Below are 17,833 nucleotides of genomic sequence, written 5' to 3'. Positions count from 1 at the left end.
TCCCCCATTTTCTTGAAATCGTAGAATGACCACTACCGAATAACAAACTCTTCCACCAAATGCCGATCGTCCCGAAACAGCTTGAACACATCCAACCCATACAGATAGCAATCCCCCCGCAGCGTCCACCCCTCCCTCCCATCCCCCAACTCCCTCAACACAAACGGCTGATACGCCCCCGGCACATAAGCCACCCGGTCCCCCACCCGCGCCCCCGGCGCCGCCAACCCCATCGACCCGCCCTCCGTCACGAAAAACCGCCGATCGTAGATGGTATACTCGACCGCCTTGCGGTAGCGGCGAAGGTGAAACGGCAACTTGCCTTTGACTTTGCCTTTGCCGCCCTCCTTCCCCTCTTCGGACTCGGCCAACGCCTTGGCCGCTTTCCGGGCCTCGGTGCCGGCCCACTCCATGAAGAACTCGACAATGCGCAGGTAGCCCCCGGCCGCGTCATCGGCGGCCTCGAGCACACCTGTCCCGCACAGCCGGTACCACTGCGCGAACCCCTCGGCGTGCTCCGAGAAGGCGCGCGGGGTCGCATCGTACTGGTCGCCCAGCTCACCCTCGTCGGCGACTAGGGTCACCGCGAAGGCGTCGGTCACGGAGCCGGGGCCGAAGCGATGGTCCCAGCCCGGGATGAGGGAGGCGGCGAGCGACTCCCACTGCCGGAACACGTGCGCGAACGTGCCGGGCTCGGGGTCGGCTCCCTCCTCCAGAGGTCTCGGGACGTAGGCGGATCCCGAGGGGAGCTCGGGGCCGATGGCGGAGATGGTGTCGACCAGTTTGCCGTGCACCACGAGCGCGCCGTCCGCTCGAAAGTCCAGGCCCGGGAGCGTTTTCGTTGGAAAACCCGTCGTATCCAGGGTAGAGACCGAGCCATCCGGCCGACGCAAAGTGAACTCGTCACACTGGCTGGACTTTTCGGGGAAATATGTCGTCGGAAGCGTACAAAACGGCGTGGAAATGGAGAAGTCGGGAGCCCAGGAAGGGAGAGATGGCAAACTGCGTTGGCACCCGTTCTCTTGCAGAATGAACAAGTTGTTCTTCAGCCGGATGGAAGCCTCCGCAAAGCGCCGGAAGATCTCCTCCACGGGCAGCGCGTAGTCGATAGCCATGAAGCCGGGCTCAAACAGGCCCAGGACGCCGTACACCCGATCTTTGATGTCGCTCGACTGGCACATCCGGCTATACCGCATGATATCCAGGGGCCCGCTGTCGGTGTCCATGACGCGCAGATAGTAGATGCGACTGCCAAAGTGGACGCCGCTGAGCGGATGGTACGCGTTGGGCTTGGCATTGCCGTGCGCCCGAGACAGGCCCGAAGCCCCGCCGGATATATCGCTGGCGGAGCCTCCTGACAGGTCCTTCCAACGTGCCGAGTCGTTGCCGCACAGGATGATGGTTTTCCGCGAGTTCAAGGCCACTTCTTGGATCACCCAGGTCCGGAAGAACCATGGTCTCATGATCAAAGCCCTCCACGCACGGCGTTCCTCGCCTGTCGGTGCCATATGATCCAGTGTTTTATCGTTGACTGCCTTGATACGAGAGAACACTAGGTGAGAGTCGTCGGCGGCCTCGCCCAGCCAAACTAGGACATTGCTCGCGCGCCTGTATATGTCGCCCATGATGCTCACTTGCTGATTGCGTTCCGGGATGTTTCTCTGATTGATACAGATCGCATCGACCCAGAGCGTGCGTACGTCTACCTCGTGTCGTATATGGGTCAGGGCCGAGTAGAGATTCCGGGTGATTGAAACAATATGGCCGTCCAGAGAGATGGCCCGTTCTAATACGGGTTCGCCCCAAACGTAGGATAGGGCTTCGTATTGAGGCTGATGGGTAATGTCAGAGTGGAGTAGTCGGCCCTCTAGAGGCCCCGCCCGGTCAGTCGACGGAATCAGTTCGAGGAGGCGCAAGGCACTCGTGCCTGTCAGATTTTCGTAGGGGTAGGCGGGGCGATCCCCTTGAGTGATGAAGTTTGTATACTGGCTTTGTGACAACTGCAAGCCCCCTAAGGTGGGAGCTTCACACCTAGTTCGCGCAAGTCTCTCGATTCTTGCTTCCCAACTGCCCCTTTTTCTGTCAATGATCTCTTTTGACTTGGCCCTTGTTTCGGCCACAGTGGGGGGGATCCATGAGGTGCCCCCAAGAAGCTTCTCCTGGAGTAGGCGGACGATCTCAAGGGACTCATCAAGGTTGTTGTTGTTTCTTTGGACTATCTTTTGGAATGCCGCCAAGCTGTCTTCAGGCAGTCCTGGGCATTTTGGATCGGCGCCGGCGTCCAGAACGATTTTGACAAATCCCGGATCTTCTGCCTCCAGAGCCAACAGCAGTAAGTTGGTTTTTTCAGATGCCATTTTTTCCCTTTTCTGTTTTTCTTTATTGAGTGTTGTAACTTTCAAGTTCTTGCGCTGTATCGACAGCACAGTGTCAATATGTGGACCGGGGTACTCGGAAATGAGAAACTCCAACATCCCCTTTGCCTTAGGTCTTCTTCCGGTTACCTGCAGCATAATGGAACCCCAGCCTTCTGGGTCGTCTGGAAGCTGACCTCCATGATGGCTGATACTCCAGCGTAATATATCCATCCGATTGCGTTTCACGGCCTTCTTCTGTAGCCTTGCGGGATCCACTTCCACTCCGCGTTCGAGGAGTAGAACAATCACGTCGAGGTTATCGGTGTCGGGCATTTGTGGCGGTCTGATGCCCCTCTGCAACAGCTGGCGTATAAACTCCAGGTTATTGCGTTGTGCGCAGAAGTCGATAAGCTTCAGATAGTCCTGTTCGTCAAGAGAAGGCTCGGCCTGCATGATGGCCTCGCAAAACTCCAGCTCTTTGCCGCTCTCCTTCTCGTCCACACCATTTACATGGGCCCGGAGCGCGAGCCCGACTGGTGTAAGGTCTTGCAACGAGTAAGAGTAGCCGCAGGGGCGCGACGCACGAGGGTCAGCACCGTGTTGTAACAGCTTGCGGGCTACTGTGATCTGCAAAGTGGCAGAAGCAGCATGTAGAGCCGTGCCGTACCGCCTTCCATGATGGCGGCCGCATTCGTCTATCGACTGCTGACTGGGCGCATCAATCGAGGCACCGAAGCCAAGTAAGGATGTGACATAACGCACGGCGCCTTGATAGCAAGATACATGCAACAATTGGATAAGCCCGAGATCGTCCGACGCGCATAAGAGGCCCTCTTGGAGTAGGCGAAGAACGATAGCGCCCCAAGTTGCGTCGAGGTCCGCCTTCCATTGATAGTGGTCGTAGTTCATACCTGGGGGGTAGCCGATCCAAGTAAAGTCCAGGATCTTCTGGGGAGAGATGAGGGCGTCAAGCGTGACTTGGAGGAGATTGACATTCTCTGGCATCTCCTCATTCGCTTCCGATTTATCCCCATCTGACTGGCGTAACTGCTCTGGTAGTCGTCGCCGATGGGTAGTGCGGACGTCTGCGCCCGACTCGCAGAGCAACGTGAACAGCTCAGCGTAGCCGAGCACACAGGTATAGAACAACGCGGAATTGCCGTTTTCGTCCAGCGAGTTCGCTACTGCGCCATGGTCCATCAGTAGCTTGACTGTGTCGAGGAGTTCTGGCGCGGATTCCTTGATCGATCTGTCCAGACAGTCGGGTTGGATGCGAACCGCCTTGATGGCAATCTGCAGAGCGCATGCATCGTCCAGCAGCAACGTTTTGGGATCGTCCTTGGCCAAAAGCGCTTGAGCAAGGCGGTAATCTTTTCCGGTGAGACTGCGATGTATTGCCTCGACATGGTATTTCTCAAACTCTGGATCTTGACCGTATTCCTCAAAGAACTCGTTGAACTTATCATTTTCCAAGGCTGTTAGCACGCGGCCGATAGCGCCTTCCTTTTGGCAAAGGTGGACCAGCCATTCCCCCGCAGCTATGGGCGTGGTTGCTCTGGCCTTCACCTCGTCGACAGTCATTATCAATCCTCAATAGTGACAGAGTGCATGCAACTAGGTAGGATTATGATATCGGCCAATAGTTCACCATTTTGGCATTATATATGGTGCGTCACGATGTAGAAGCGGAGCTTCTCCCAGCTCTGTAGAGCAAGCAGCGGGGTACGTGTTCACCTAGGCACTTACTGAACTTGCTTATTGTGGGGTTGCGAACATGAAGGATTCACTGATTGCAATGGGCGGGATATACCCAACAATATACATACTTCCCTGGGGGTGATGTTTTCATACTGTTCAAAAGTTTGGATGATATCTTGTTATCTAGACACGAATGTGGATTTCATTTTGGGCGCAGTCTTCTATGCCGAAGTCGATGCATGTAGCTCTGGAGGCCGCTGGCTGGCACGTATGGCGGGCCCCTATAGCGCGTTCTATTTTTGAAACACCTAACAATTGCCCCCTTAGCCCCCTTGAGTGCGCTGTGCACAGCCCCAACAGCGCCTAACGCCCAGAACCTGTCACGGATTGGATTTGACATTTTGGTCACCTGTGTCACAAACCCAAGCGGATGCTTGTTAAGGTGATAAATACTAAGACTGACAGGCAATTCTAGCAACCCATGACCAAACGGAGTATCATTGCGCACATAAAAGATTGTATGGGCAGTACAGCGTGTTTCTATTAAGCTGCCATGATAAGGGTCTCAGTGTAAAGCTGTCCAGCGTGGTTGCTTGGGCATACAAACTGCGGGGTCCTAGTGGATAGTGCCACTGGGTGCATCGGCACCAGCAGTACCGGGACCGGCATTTACCACAGATCGCAAACGGGCGTTCGTCGGAGCCGCTTAACATGGTAACATATGGACAGCATTTATCGAAAACATACTTCAGATACTTGTCCCGATATCTTCTCAGCTTACGTCTAGTCTGTCAGAGCTGTTGCCGGTCAAATGTGCTTCCAGATTAGACAATATCGTTTTACAAGAGGCATCCTGAGCTGCTGTACGTGTCAGACTGCTTCTCAGCAAAGGAAAAACGATGGACAAACTAGCATTCGTTTCCATGCCATCTCATTCACACGGGGAGATCTACACGAAATCCACCAGGGATATGTAGAATGTGATATGATGCGCAATCAAGATTTGACTTATTTACATGACTCACAAATGCCGCGGAGGAGTGTTTGTTATCTTTCCACTCTTCCTGCTTGAACTGGCATAAAAGGCCTGTGGGTGGCTGGCCCTCCTTAGAAGCCCACCGCCCCAGAATGAATTATGGGAAACACTTTCGATCCCGTTGACGCGTACCTTCCATCCTGGACTACGTAATGACTTAGATTTACGAACCCTTACACGAGGCTATGACCAGCTTTTCAGATGAAAATGAATATTGATAGTAAGCTGGCTTTCATCAGATCCCAGCTAATGAAGTACACAGAGGCTCTCATCGTTTGTAGTAGGTACTATCCGCAACGATGCTGGACATTCCAGATCAGCACATCAAGAGCGCTTGAATTTCAATGATTGGGTCTTAGTCTCATCTACGTAGAGACGCAGCCCAAGATCTTTGAAGTGCTATTGCCCCAGAGCATCAAATCAGACGGTGCAGGCTCGATTATGGCCATATATTTATCAGCTCTACTTCGGCGCGATTCCTTTCTCTTTTATGTTTTCGCCGCCCGGTTGCTGACGACAGAACACAGCTACCATTGCTTCCTATCATCCGGCAGATTAAAGTTGACTGCCACAGGAGCCCAATTCCTGTTCTGAACCTCAACTGCTTCTCCCTCGTGAAAGTTTTGCCCACAACAGACAGCCAATTATTGCTTAATCGAGCACTACCAAATTTTACCACAAACACAATCTATCTTTCTTTTTCTGCCCCTCCTCCAACTTCATCAACAAACACATCCGCACCAACATCATTTATCGGCTCCAATACATTATCCCACCAACGGTGGCCGTTCAATCTCTCACTACCGCCACAGCGACCACTACCAACCTGGGTCCCACAAATACCGACTTCAGCACCGCGGCGCCGCACCCCACCAATCCGATACCGACCCGTGTATACCTTGGTGACTGCCACACCTTCGACCACAGCACCTAGGCCAAGTCACAAAAACACTCTCCTTCATACCGCAAAGGAGTGAGACTCGGCCAAAACACCTTACCTTGCGACTCGCCATACACGAAAGAATATGTCGTCCTCGCCATCGCATGTTGTCGGCGCGCCCCAGGCCCAGCCCGAAGCCGGGAAGTGGGGCGTGACAGAACTTGTCCCCAGAGGTACGGGCCTTGGCGCCCTCAAGCTCCTGCATGATCGTGCAAAGTACGAAGACTTTGACAGGGCTTTGGAAAGAGAGGAGCACAGGACTCTTATTGCAGGTTGGACCTCCAATGGGATAAACCCCCTCACTTTGCGGGCCAATGAGACCACCGCCGCCGCGGAAGATTTGGTTGAACCAGGCAAGTCAAGGAAGAGAAACGGCGCAGAGGCGGAGGCCCACTGTGGACTGGAGCTGATGGACAAACCCGCCATCATCCCGCTCATGCTGTATTGCGACCCCAAGGCCGGTAATAGAGTTAATAACTACATAACTCGCCGCCACCCCTCCGGGAAATGTCAGTGGACTGGGAGTCTGTCCGAGGCCCACGAGCAGCAGATGAGAGAGCACTTCGATGCCTGCATGGAAGGGAAAGCCTTCCCTCGAAGGATGGATGGTACTGAGAAGACGCAGTCTGGAGCAACAGCCGCTGTGGCCTACAAGTGGCCAACACACGACGTGAGCGGCCTCTGTCAACCGGACAGCACCGTCTTCCAAACGGTCGGGTAGTACGACAATCACGACTTGCCCGATGAGGTTCTGCCCTCCTTGCAGCGGGTCCAATATGCCACTGCACAAACAGACATTCTGCCCATGCGGCTCCTCAAACTGGGCGTGTTGAACATGCGGACGCTGCTCAAAGACGACAAACACGTAAGGAACATAGCACAGTTCCTTATTTACTTAAAATAAAAAAACGGTAAGTTCTCGCAAGAATTTCAAGAAACTCTGACAGATCGACTAACCCTACACGAAGATAAAAATACAATCGCAAGCGTTTACACGAGAATATGGGAGAAAAACAACGAACAACCTGGAACCAACGCGACGAATCTACAGAGGCAATCCGTTTAATTTAGGCGAGCCCGAGACAAGCTCGTCCCATTTGGAGATTTGTACCAAAACCCTGGGCTGAGTATCGAGCGGTTTTTGGAGGCGATATCCGAGTTAAAGAACAACAATAAACACTCAGTTCACCTTGGATCGGTTGATGGCCTGACCATCGACGCTTTCCTGGGAAGCTGTCGACCGAGCGATGGGCAATACGCCCAAATTGCGTACGAGACTCCGTCCTCTGATCTTCCATCCTCTGATCCTCTGTCGAAGAAACGGTACAGACACAGAGATCCGACACGATCACAAAGACATGAATGGAAAGCGGAAGATGAAACTACCGTGACGCAGCTCTTTGCCGGGCTTATGGCGAACGTTCAGAGTCGTTTGCACGACTGTTCATTCAAGACAAACGTGCACGACGTTTTGGAAGCGATAAGAGACTCGGGGCAGACCAGACCTTCGCGACGAAGCTTCCGTTTCGGCCCCTCGACAACAGATTGCCGGAAAACCCAGCTCTGAGATATGCAGGGTATGACGCGGACGTGGACGGATACGTAACGATGCAAGGGGGCAGGATCTCTCAGGAGCTGAAAGAAAAGCAGGAGTTCCCAATCATGGTAGAGGTGAAAGCACCTGGCTGGAAAGAAAACGTTTGGAAGCAGCTGGTGGCCGAAATAGCGGCTTGGATCTACGAGACAACGACACCCGATGACTCGACAAATGCAAACAAGGCCGACATCATGCATCGCAAGGTTATGTTCACTCAACATGGGGCCCAGATCTATTTGATCGTTGGGTTCTTCGGCAACGACTACCTCCGGTAAACTAACTCTTGGAAGGAGTAGAAGAAGGAGCAGAAGAAGGAGCAGAGGGAGGAGCAGAGGGAGGAGCAGAGGGAGGAGCAGAGGGAGGAGCAGAAGGACGAGGTTCTAACCGTCAATCTTTCGGCCGACATCGAACTGCATAAGCACATGACCTCACCAGACAAGATGGATGACCCCGAGGAAATCGCTGCAGTCAACAAAATCAAGTCGGGTATGCTACAGATGTACCGGTGGGGGCCCTGGAGGTTGGACAAGAGAGAGGATATGCATGCGTTTTTCACCATCTTGACAGCGATATTGCACGCCAAGGATTGTGAGCATATTGCATGTTAAATCCCACGAGCTCTGCTACAAGACGTATAACGTCATTCCCCAGCCTTGATACCGTAGACAAGGCCATCTCTAGTATTTATACGGTCAAGGAGCCCTGGAGACGTTGCCAGTCACGCCCATTATGAATAGGCTAGAGAAACAGATCGGTATGTGCCATGATCGTTGGCTTCCAGATTGCAGACACTTGCTGACACTTGCCTCTAGCAACCACAGCGGCAACCCTTCAGTCGCTGCTAACCCAATTTCGGAACGATACTGCCTACTTTGTCAAGCGGGTCATCCGAAGGGGGGCCAACATGCTCGAGTTCCCGGCACATCCCCACCTACTCCAAGAGACACTCTACGACAGATCCATTCACATCGACGTCTCCGCTTGCCCGGCCGGCACTTGCCTTGGGAAGCTGGTCGCAACGGGGTCTCCGGCGCAGCCAATGAGACTCACCGCCGAGAAGCCGAAGAAGCCCATACCCCTGGACGACCGACTCGACCCTCGCAGCAATATAAAGGTTACAGATACGTACAACCAGCGTCGATCAGTCCCCATCATCCCAGTTTGGCCGTTATGCCGGGAGGGGGGGTTGAGGGCGATAAAGGAACGATTGGCACGGCTCATCCACCCAGATACAGAGTCGCAAACTGCGCAGCCATTGCCAGAGGATGCCTACAGCACGGGGCTGAAGCTGGGAGACGCAAAACTGGAAGGGGGCCGCGGGATTAGTGGCGATCGGCTGGCGTGGTGGCTCAGGTAAGAGCCTGGCGAGATCGAGTACCAAATTGTGGGCGCCTTCGAGGCCTACGACTGGTCGCTCGAGCTCGAGGATATACTGGCCGAGTTCCGCGAGCAACATCCCTACGACATCCTGCCCACGGTTATCCTCAAGGTCAGGCTCCTCAACTACTTTTATCGCGTCCAAAACACTGACCCGGGCGACAATGGCACAGGGAATGCAGATTACCCTTCGCTGGCCCAGTTCCTCGTCTACTTCCCGTCTTATCTCCGCCGGGCAGCGGATTTGGAGCTTGTGGTGCCCATCGACCCGATTGAGTTTGCCAGGGCCGCCGTGGAGTCGGACGGCCGCTTGGAGCCGCTGCCGGCCCGGCTGGACCGGAACATCCATCCGGGCCCCCGCCAGGGCAATATTGACCCCAGCTGCCCTGTTCTGAAAAGGTACCTGGGGCCAACAACCGCAGGCTCGGAAGGAGCCGATAAGAACCACAGTTGATCTAATCGGGCCCATGAGTCTGTGCATAGCGGGGCTTGCTGCTTCATAATAGCTAAGAACTCGAGGCGAAAATTTAACACGGAATTCTTCTTCCTATTTCCTATAAGGAAAAGTAAAATGACGAGGCCTTTACGGGTTTTAACAATATATATATCTTAAAGAACGACTTAAAAAATTACTAAAATATTTACGAAGCTCTAGTATTGATCCAGTATATTCTTTCGCATAACAATCGTCCCGAGTGGTCTGCATCTCGCAAACACACCATTCCTTCCATTGCTACCTAAATACAAACGACAGAGTTAACATACATTCTGCAATCACTGGTTCATTGTGTTCTTCTCTGGCCTCGGCCCCTGAGATATCCATCAGCTGAACGCACGTACACATCATCCAAACCCCCCCATAGTTGGCCCAGATGCGATCGATTTTGGCTCTCCTGGGGCGTAGAATGACCATTACTTCCTCGTAATCTCCATCCAGAACACTTCTTTCATGCTTTCTGATCACGGGTCCCTAGGAGTCGCGTTCCGGCCTAGTGAGTTGCAGGAGCCATGATCCTACTATACACTTGGATTCGGGCCATACATCCGTGCTCTCATCCAGCCTCAGATGGGTCAGCTCGATGTCCTGTATGGACGGAATTGACGTTTGAATTGGGCTTCGGAACCACTGCAGGTACAGCATGAGATGCTCGATGGGCGGTGCCGGGGCGACAGAACCACCCTTTGAAAGGTCGTACACCCAGCAGGACAGTTGTTCAAAGCGGTGAGGCTGGTGCTAGGTAGAGGCATCAACACCTTTGGCCGGTTGATGAAGTTCAATCCAAGTAAAAAGATCGGTCCAAGGCTTGTCATCTAGGAGAGGCATGATTGTAGTAAGATAGGACTTTGGGGAATGTCGACGTGGAATCATTTGACGCATCTAATCCATACCTAACTCTAATCATAAAATAGAAATAAAAGTGTTTTAACGTCTGTCAGCCCAGCGATAGAAGAGTGAACCAACTTTTTATTGCACCAGGCAACACCGTTTTCGCTTTCGATGACTGCATACGGTTGAGCCTTCATCATGTGAAGAGTTATAAGAGAATGCCAAGTTCAATATCGGTATAGAAGTCAAGAGACAGTATTAACAATAGAGATGAAGATATGCAGAAAAGCCGTTTCACTATTCTTCTCCAATGCCTGTATCAGCGGATTTCAAATTCCTCCTCTACCGACATCGATCCGCTTGTAGAGTGACGATGAACTGCCTGCCCCTCCATAACTCCTTCCATGTACGCCTCGCCAATCAGCTCCCAACATGCACCTCGAGCAGTTGATTTCCGGGCACGGAGAATCACCGGGACACTGCACCCGAACAGAACAACAATCTTATCTCCCATCCCCGACCCTCGCGGCGCCAGCCCTACCAGGTCTTCGCATAAGCCCGCTCGTCCCTGGGAACGAACGATCTTGCGATCCCATACCACAGCTTGGACTCGCTGAAGGAAATCTGCCACATGATTGTCCTGGACTGAACTTAGTAACTCTTGGGTATCCAAACTACCAACATCCTCGACCTGCGCAAGAAGCTGCAGCAAAGACGACCGATACAGAAACGGTGCCCCATTCGCGTTGCCGTCCCTGTTTGCGCAAAGGATTCGCCACAAGTGATCGGAGACGTCGCATATGTTACCGATATCGCCTCTCACGATACCTCCGATCATTTCAAGACACTCTTTCAGTACTATCCCCACCGCCATGCGCGTCGATGCCTGCTGGACTTCACCTAAGACTATACCTTTGGCGTAGAGCGAGCCATTGTACTTTCTGCTGACATCATCAATGCCAAAATGGTATTGGGCGATTGTTCCGTTATGTGCATTGTACGTACGGCGATTGGGATCCCCAACAAGTGAATCTGCGTTGACCCGGGTACGTAGATCGTCTTTCGGGTCACCAAAGGCCATGCCCTCCTGGACAGCCATCCACGAAGGAACGGCGTATTGCAAATCTGGATCGATCAGATCTCCCTGCCAAGGTTGCTTTCTCACGGCCGCCCACGGTCGCACAATCACATCCAGTCTTTCCGACGTCCGGACGCAATGAGCAACGAAAGACGTGAAGACCTCAAGGTTGGACAGTGTGTAATCCGGGACCCAGGAAGCCACTGCGTTGGCACGGTTTTGAGTTGATGGAGAGAAATCGGCTATCGAGAGGAATGAATATATCTGATCCCTGGGATCCGTAGCTTCCAAACCTCGAAGATTGTGCAATAATGTCTCCAAGTTTGTCCTTGGGCGCATGTTGTCACCGTCGCCTGCCCTCAGGTACAGATCCGTCAAAGAGTCCAGAAACCTGATTGACCTTGAGTTATCTTCAAAATTGCTCAGTCGCCGCTCGTAGGCAGAGTAATACGGGGACTGTTGGATGGATACTCGAATCTCTGCCAGCCTTGACCGGACAATAGATACGGCGTCCGCAAGAGCCGAAAATCGGACATGTCGCCCGCCGTAGTATACGAGGGCACTCCGTGCAGACGCTATTTCCTGGACAACCCATGCACGCATGAACCATGGCCTGTCAAGCATACTACCCAGCGCGAGAATCCCGTAATCATCCAACCAACGTTCTCGGGCACGAGAATTTGGATCCTGTAATCGTGTTATGAAATCCATCGCGAGCCTGCTATTCGGGACGTCGGCGCCTAACCAAGCAAGGACACATGAAGCAGACGAGTAGACAGAGGCCATCTTCTGGATCTGTATCGACTTTTCCTCGATACAGGATTGATTGATGCATATTGCATCGACCCAAAGATAACGACCTTGGCTGTGCTTCCTGAGACGTTGAAGTGCCTGATACAAATTGGGCCGAACATAGAATTCGGCCTCGTCGACCCGGATGAGTTCTGTCTCTGGGGGTTCTCCCCACGTATAGCTTAACGCTTCGTACGTAGGGCTTTCATTGCGCTTAACAGTTTCCAAGCTACAGCGTATATCGTCATTGAAATCGCCCGGCTCGATGTAGAGGAGACGGATGCTGTCAGCGTCGAGATGTGAATATGTGTATTTGCTTCGTGGAGGATCGACTGCGTTGATATGCGCGTCTCCCACCAGCATCGATCCGGGTCTGATTTGAAGCGCAGTGGATGTGGCATGGCTTTCACGGTCTGGTAGTTTGTAGCGTGCCCTCTTTTGCCGCAACTCTTCAACCTCGTCTGGATGCCGTCTTTTGACGCCGCGATTGTGCTCCATGACGACAAATGTATTTGGACAGAAAAGTGACTTGAATCTCTGGTAGAATTGGATTTGAAGGAGTTGCTATCAGTGGTACGGTACTATGTGACGGGCCAGGTCCAGGTGTGGGTGGTAGGATGGAAAGATCTAGATGTACGAGCCGGGCAGAGGAAATGGGTTACTGTATATCGACCCTACAGTCGCAAAATCCCCAAACAGTATGCAGAGGTGATGTGGTATGGAGGTGGAAGGATTTCAATTGACGATAGAAGCTTACGGCGGCCAGGCCAAGCAAAGTTTAAGGACAATCGGGAGAGGAAACATTATCTCTGGCAATGGTTGGGCACCGAAGATCAATCCGAGGTGTGCCCGAACCACGTGGCATTGCATATTGATTGCAGGCGTCATTGACTGCCTGGTGCCTTGGTGGCGATGTCAAACCACTCTCGGGCGTAATCCTGCAGCTTAAAGGGGCGGTGCAACATTCAAATTAGATACACCCTGAAGAAACTGTCCCAGACGCACTACCAATTAACTAAGAGTCCTGAGTAAGAGCTGTTGTGCTGCCAACTTATCTCAGTACTTAGATTTATCCCACCACTCGGCCATCCTTATTAATTGCCCGAGGTAGAGCACGAGGGCTTCCAGTCCGAGCAATCCGATTTGGCCTCCAGTGCGCTCTTAATATGATCAATCCGCCTTGCCCTTTGGTACGCTTTCCCCTGAATTCGAACCCCGATCCGCCGTATGCTTGATCGCTAATCGTTAGGGTAAAGTGTCGGTCGACTTGGTTGACGTTGGGTGTACTGGCCAGAGCCGGGATCATCCGGGTTTTGGCGTAATCTGTGATGAAGTGGTCTCGGTCAAAGAGCAACGCACTACCAATCAACCAAGAGTCCTGAGTAAGAGCTGCCAACTTATCTCAGGACTTAGATTTATCCCACCACATTCGATAATCCAAGATCTAATGAGAGCCACGCCGCACAGCCTGCCTCCCCAAAGCACTCGAAAGCGGAAAGATAGCCGGCGGCGAGGGCAACTTGCTCCCCCTCCTCCGCGCCGCCCGCGGCGTCCTCCGGCGCGAAAGCGACCTGGGCGAGATCAGCTCACTCTCAGCATAGCCCACGTCGCTCAGCGCGTCGAGCTCCTCGATCTCGTTCTGGACGTCCTCGGGCGGCGCCGCCTGGAACACGGCCTGGATATCCCCGTGCGGGGAGAAGCCGCTGAAGTTCCAGCGCAGGCGCGACGACCTGCGCGCAGAGCGGTGGAGGGGATTGTGTCGGGCGCGGCGCCGCTCGAAGTAGCCGATGAGGAGCAGGGTCGGGGCGTTGAGCGCGCGGATCAGGGACACGTTGAGCTCGTGGAACTTGCGCGACGTGAGGACGGGTTTCAGGGGGAGCAGGAATAGTAAGGCGAGCAGGTTGAAGGGCGGCGGGTAGGCGAAGATGGCGTCGCTCTTGACGCCGGCGAAGGTGAGGACGGCGCGGCGGAACTGGATCTCGGCGGGCGCGTCGGCGATGATCTTGGAGAAGATGTTGGTCAGGACGGCGACCATGATGGTGAGGAACAGCGTATTGCCCAAGAAGGCGAAGGCAGTCATGAGGGCCGGCCCCAGGATGGGGTGGAACTCGGCGCTGTGGTCTATGCCGGTGCCATCCAAGCCAAACCAGATCCATAGTAGCCACTTGCACACAGTTGCCCACGCTGGGTTCTCGTCAGGGGCGGAGGCGCTGCTGTTCAGCCAGAGAAGCGATAGCAGAAAGCCCGTGAAACACCAGATGGCAAGAAAGGTGACCAGGGTGAAATCCTTGAGCATGGCGTAGATAGAGATGAAGACGATGTTATCGGGTATGGTGGCAAAGGCAAGCCTCGTTAGTAAGATGGGTGCAGCGACGCAGAGGGCTTGCATGCCGTAACCATCGGCCATGGCCCCTATGGAGCCATCATGTAGTCGACACGCGGCATAAACACCGAATAGAATGATGAAAGCGATATCCAAGAACGACCAGAGAGTCTGTGAGTAAACTGCCCACCCGTGATCAATCATGGAGGCGAACTCGTCCACGCACCAGCCACTGGCATATATGCAGAACAGGTACTCGAATACGGTGGCTTGAGGACTGCTGCGATGCATCATAGTCAGAATGTAAAGACATACCAGGACCAAAAACTGGGATAGCTCGATAAAGTTTCGCACGCGAGGCACCGTGAGTCGCGTCTGATCCAGGAAGGGCGCCTGCCTCGGATCGTAGAGCGAGATGGGGCAGCTTTCGTAGTGGTCCGGAAGGATGTCGACGAAGCTGATGGGCGTGTACACGACGCGGCCTTCGTAGACGGCGTCAATCACCTTCTGGCACGCGAACGAGCTGACGAAGACCTTGCTCTCGGAGATGATGGCCAGCTCCAGCGCCGTCAGTCGGCGCTCCGGCTCCCCATGCCGTTTCTGTATCGGCCACTGGCGATGCCGGTGCTCGACTTCTACGTCGACGGGCGCGCCCTGGAATGGATCGAAGCCGTTGACGAGGATGTGGGAGAGCAGAAGCAGACCTATCGGCCCAGAGTGCTCTTCGTGGAAGCGACGCAGGATGCGCGTGGCCACCAGCTCACATAGGGCAGCGCGAGCGATGCTCACAGTCTGGTGGGCCGTGCTGGACTGCTCGCGGAGAAACTGGATTCGATTCGCTAGAAGGCAGTACACTAGCAGTGGGCATCAATCAGCATGTGTTGGTATATGCATTGAGGATTGACGGTAATTATATACCCATCCATGGATCATCTGGGTCGTACAGGCGATTGACGAGCGGCCGGACGACGACGACATTCATTCGCGGTTCACGCAGTTGGTCGAGCGTGTATGGGTCATCTTGGATCTCATTGGTTAGGCCATCATCGCTAACGAAGATAACAAGGGCCTCTTACCCAAAGTGGCTATCACCAGGCGGCGCACACTGGGTTACACGGCAGGTTTTAGCGACAGCAGCATAGCGGATGGTGGCTGGTGGCGGTAAGTATGTAGATGACGTTACCGGTGTATTGTCTTGTAGACGGAAGGGCTGTCGGCAATACTGCTGCTCCTGCTGCTGCCGCCGCCGCCATCACTGCCATTGCGCTGACTATCGGGACGCAGATTGGATGCCGTCTCCAGGTCGATGGAAGACTCGTAGTCTTCGAATCTGGTGGTCCGGCTGTGCTGGGTCGTGTCGCTATTGGATCTTCCGAGCTCAAACGATTTGGGGCTAAACAGGTGGAAGTCCGACATGCTATGTAGGCGCCACAATACCGAGGAAGCAACAATTCTTTATTACGCACTCAATACCACGCCCGTACGAGTGAAATGAGAAGCTGGGTATGTCTAGATCTAAAGAAATAGTATGTATTTTTATTTCAAATTGACAAAAGGGAGAAATTCCTGACCGCCTGAGTTAAGGTGAAATCGCGCATTTGGAGAGGAGGCGGTGGAGCAGTGTCACAAGCTCCAAAGCTTCTTCGAACAGCTGCAGTTGAGGTGCAGCACTGAGAATCAGGGCGGCTGGAGAGTTCGTCTGATTTCCTGACAGTCCAAATTTAGTGCAAAACACCTGGCATACGGCGATGGGGTGATTTTAAATTGCTCGCAGATCAATTCACGCCGAGGGATCAGCATACAAGTTTATGGTCTGTGACGATTGATTCTTCGCTGTCGCCCTTAGGAGTGAACCAGGTGTTTGGAGGCCTCCCCTGTTGGAGCGGGGTTGAAGAAGCAGCAACAACACATGCAGGGTGCAGTGCGTACTACTGCAATGTTGCTTCACACTGAATTTGAACCCAAAGCTTGCCAGCTTGCCCTTAGGTTAATCATTGGGTGGTGTTTTGGGAGATCACATTTTCATCTACGTGGACCGTATTGAGATGTATCCGTAATCGGGATACCGCCCTTCCATAACTGCATACCTATTGAAATAGGCGAAGTCATCCAGACCTCGTACAGCCGTCGTATTTGACCCCTGAGAATACAAGGGATGAAAGTAGACATCGGATGTCGGCTCATCGGACCCAAATAGCCACCCCTCCGATAGGTTTAACCATCTAAACTTCATTGAGCCCCGTAGCTTTCAACTCGCCCGACGCCACCACACCGCCGCTACAATACCAGCCGCCGGCACGCCCACCATGAGCGAAACCTTGCTCACCATCTTGCCGAACGCCAGCCACCACATCAGCCCGTGCGCGAAGACGAACTGCTCCGCATCGTTGACGTGCGGCATGGGCTCGTCCGGCACCTCCTCCCCCAGGAACGCGCACAGCGGGCCCCACCCGTCCTGCACCTTGTACTCGAGCAGCCGGTCCCGGGGCACGACGCGCCGCACGTGGGCGTAGTGGTCCGCGAAGGCCTGGCGCGCGGGCGTATCGGCCGACGAGAAGTCCCGGATGGTCCGGAACGCGATGGGACACACGAGGTCCCGGAACCGCACAAAGGGCCCCGCCAGGCTCGGGTCCCAGGCCGCGACCGTCTCCCAGCTGCGCCAGCGGTTGATGGCGCCCGCCGTGTTGTCCATGCTGCGCAGCCAGGGCTCGACGTCGCGCGTCTGCAGCACGACCTTGGCGTCCGGGTAGGCCGCGATCAGCTCCTCGGTGAAGAGGTTGCAGGGCACGTCGCTGACGCCGTCGTAGTCGCCCAGCAGCTTGTCGAACTCGGCGCGGCCCCACCCGGGGCTCTCGCCGTGGTACTTGGCGCGCAGGGCCTCGCCCCAGAGCGCCAGGCTGGTGCGCGGGCTCATGATGGCGACGGTCATGTGGTAGGGGTTGTAGCCCAGCTTCTGGAGGGCGTGGAAGAGCGTCATGGTGCCCGTGCGCGACATGCCGAGGCAGAGCACCCGCATCGGCTTGGAGCGCGTGCCCGGGTGTGAGTCGATGAGTCGTCCCGTCTCAGGATGCGGTTCCAGGTGGTAAATCTCCTTGACCTTCCGGGCATCGAACGTGTCCAGCATCTGTGGCTGTCGCGCGCCGACTTGCCCCGTCGACAGAGCGGCATTCGGCATTTTCAGACTTCTAGACAGACTATTCTCAAAGATAGGGTTTTAGTATTGGAACAAATATCCAAGCCCTCATAGACGACATTCAATTGAAACCACGTTTGCGCAGCGGCCCCTCCAGGTTCTGTACTTCCAATTG

The 17,833-nt window shown here is 54.1% G+C and overlaps 6 protein-coding genes across 6 annotated transcripts; 2 read left to right on the top strand and 4 right to left on the bottom strand.

The window, feature by feature from the left end:
- Nucleotides 1–32: 32 nt before the first annotated feature.
- On the bottom strand, nucleotides 33–3,938 carry PG985_011311 (uncharacterized protein; the record flags this gene model as incomplete). Its single annotated transcript, XM_066831078.1, has 1 exon — nucleotides 33–3,938. The coding sequence occupies one exon, from the start codon at nucleotides 3,936–3,938 to the stop codon at nucleotides 33–35; it is 3,906 nt and encodes a 1,301-aa protein (XP_066681760.1).
- A 2,178-nt stretch (nucleotides 3,939–6,116) lies between these two features.
- PG985_011310 (uncharacterized protein) lies at nucleotides 6,117–6,752 on the top strand (the record flags this gene model as incomplete). The annotated part of the gene is made up of 1 exon (XM_066831077.1): nucleotides 6,117–6,752. One exon carries the CDS (start codon nucleotides 6,117–6,119, stop codon nucleotides 6,750–6,752), a length of 636 nt encoding a protein of 211 aa, XP_066681759.1.
- An 887-nt stretch (nucleotides 6,753–7,639) lies between these two features.
- On the top strand, nucleotides 7,640–9,459 carry PG985_011309 (uncharacterized protein; the record flags this gene model as incomplete). Its single annotated transcript, XM_066831076.1, has 4 exons — nucleotides 7,640–7,831; nucleotides 7,928–8,114; nucleotides 8,450–8,764; nucleotides 8,987–9,459. 4 exons carry the CDS (start codon nucleotides 7,640–7,642, stop codon nucleotides 9,457–9,459), a joined length of 1,167 nt encoding a protein of 388 aa, XP_066681758.1.
- Nucleotides 9,460–10,651: 1,192 nt separating this feature from the next.
- On the bottom strand, nucleotides 10,652–12,700 carry PG985_011308 (uncharacterized protein; the record flags this gene model as incomplete). Its single annotated transcript, XM_066831075.1, has 1 exon — nucleotides 10,652–12,700. One exon carries the CDS (start codon nucleotides 12,698–12,700, stop codon nucleotides 10,652–10,654), a length of 2,049 nt encoding a protein of 682 aa, XP_066681757.1.
- A 946-nt stretch (nucleotides 12,701–13,646) lies between these two features.
- On the bottom strand, nucleotides 13,647–15,941 carry PG985_011307 (uncharacterized protein; the record flags this gene model as incomplete). Its single annotated transcript, XM_066831074.1, has 4 exons — nucleotides 13,647–15,364; nucleotides 15,444–15,545; nucleotides 15,602–15,630; nucleotides 15,709–15,941. 4 exons carry the CDS (start codon nucleotides 15,939–15,941, stop codon nucleotides 13,647–13,649), a joined length of 2,082 nt encoding a protein of 693 aa, XP_066681756.1.
- Nucleotides 15,942–16,773: 832 nt separating this feature from the next.
- On the bottom strand, nucleotides 16,774–17,700 carry PG985_011306 (NAD dependent epimerase/dehydratase; the record flags this gene model as incomplete). The annotated part of the gene is made up of 1 exon (XM_066831073.1): nucleotides 16,774–17,700. One exon carries the CDS (start codon nucleotides 17,698–17,700, stop codon nucleotides 16,774–16,776), a length of 927 nt encoding a protein of 308 aa, XP_066681755.1.
- Nucleotides 17,701–17,833: the final 133 nt, after the last annotated feature.

Source organism: Apiospora marii, assembly GCF_038362585.1.
Source record: "Apiospora marii strain CBS 49790 chromosome Unknown utg000007l_segment0_segment0, whole genome shotgun sequence".
NCBI lineage: Eukaryota > Fungi > Ascomycota > Sordariomycetes > Amphisphaeriales > Apiosporaceae > Apiospora > Apiospora marii.
The sequence above is the reverse complement of the archived record's forward strand: the minus strand, read 5'-3'. Positions and strand labels throughout refer to the sequence as shown.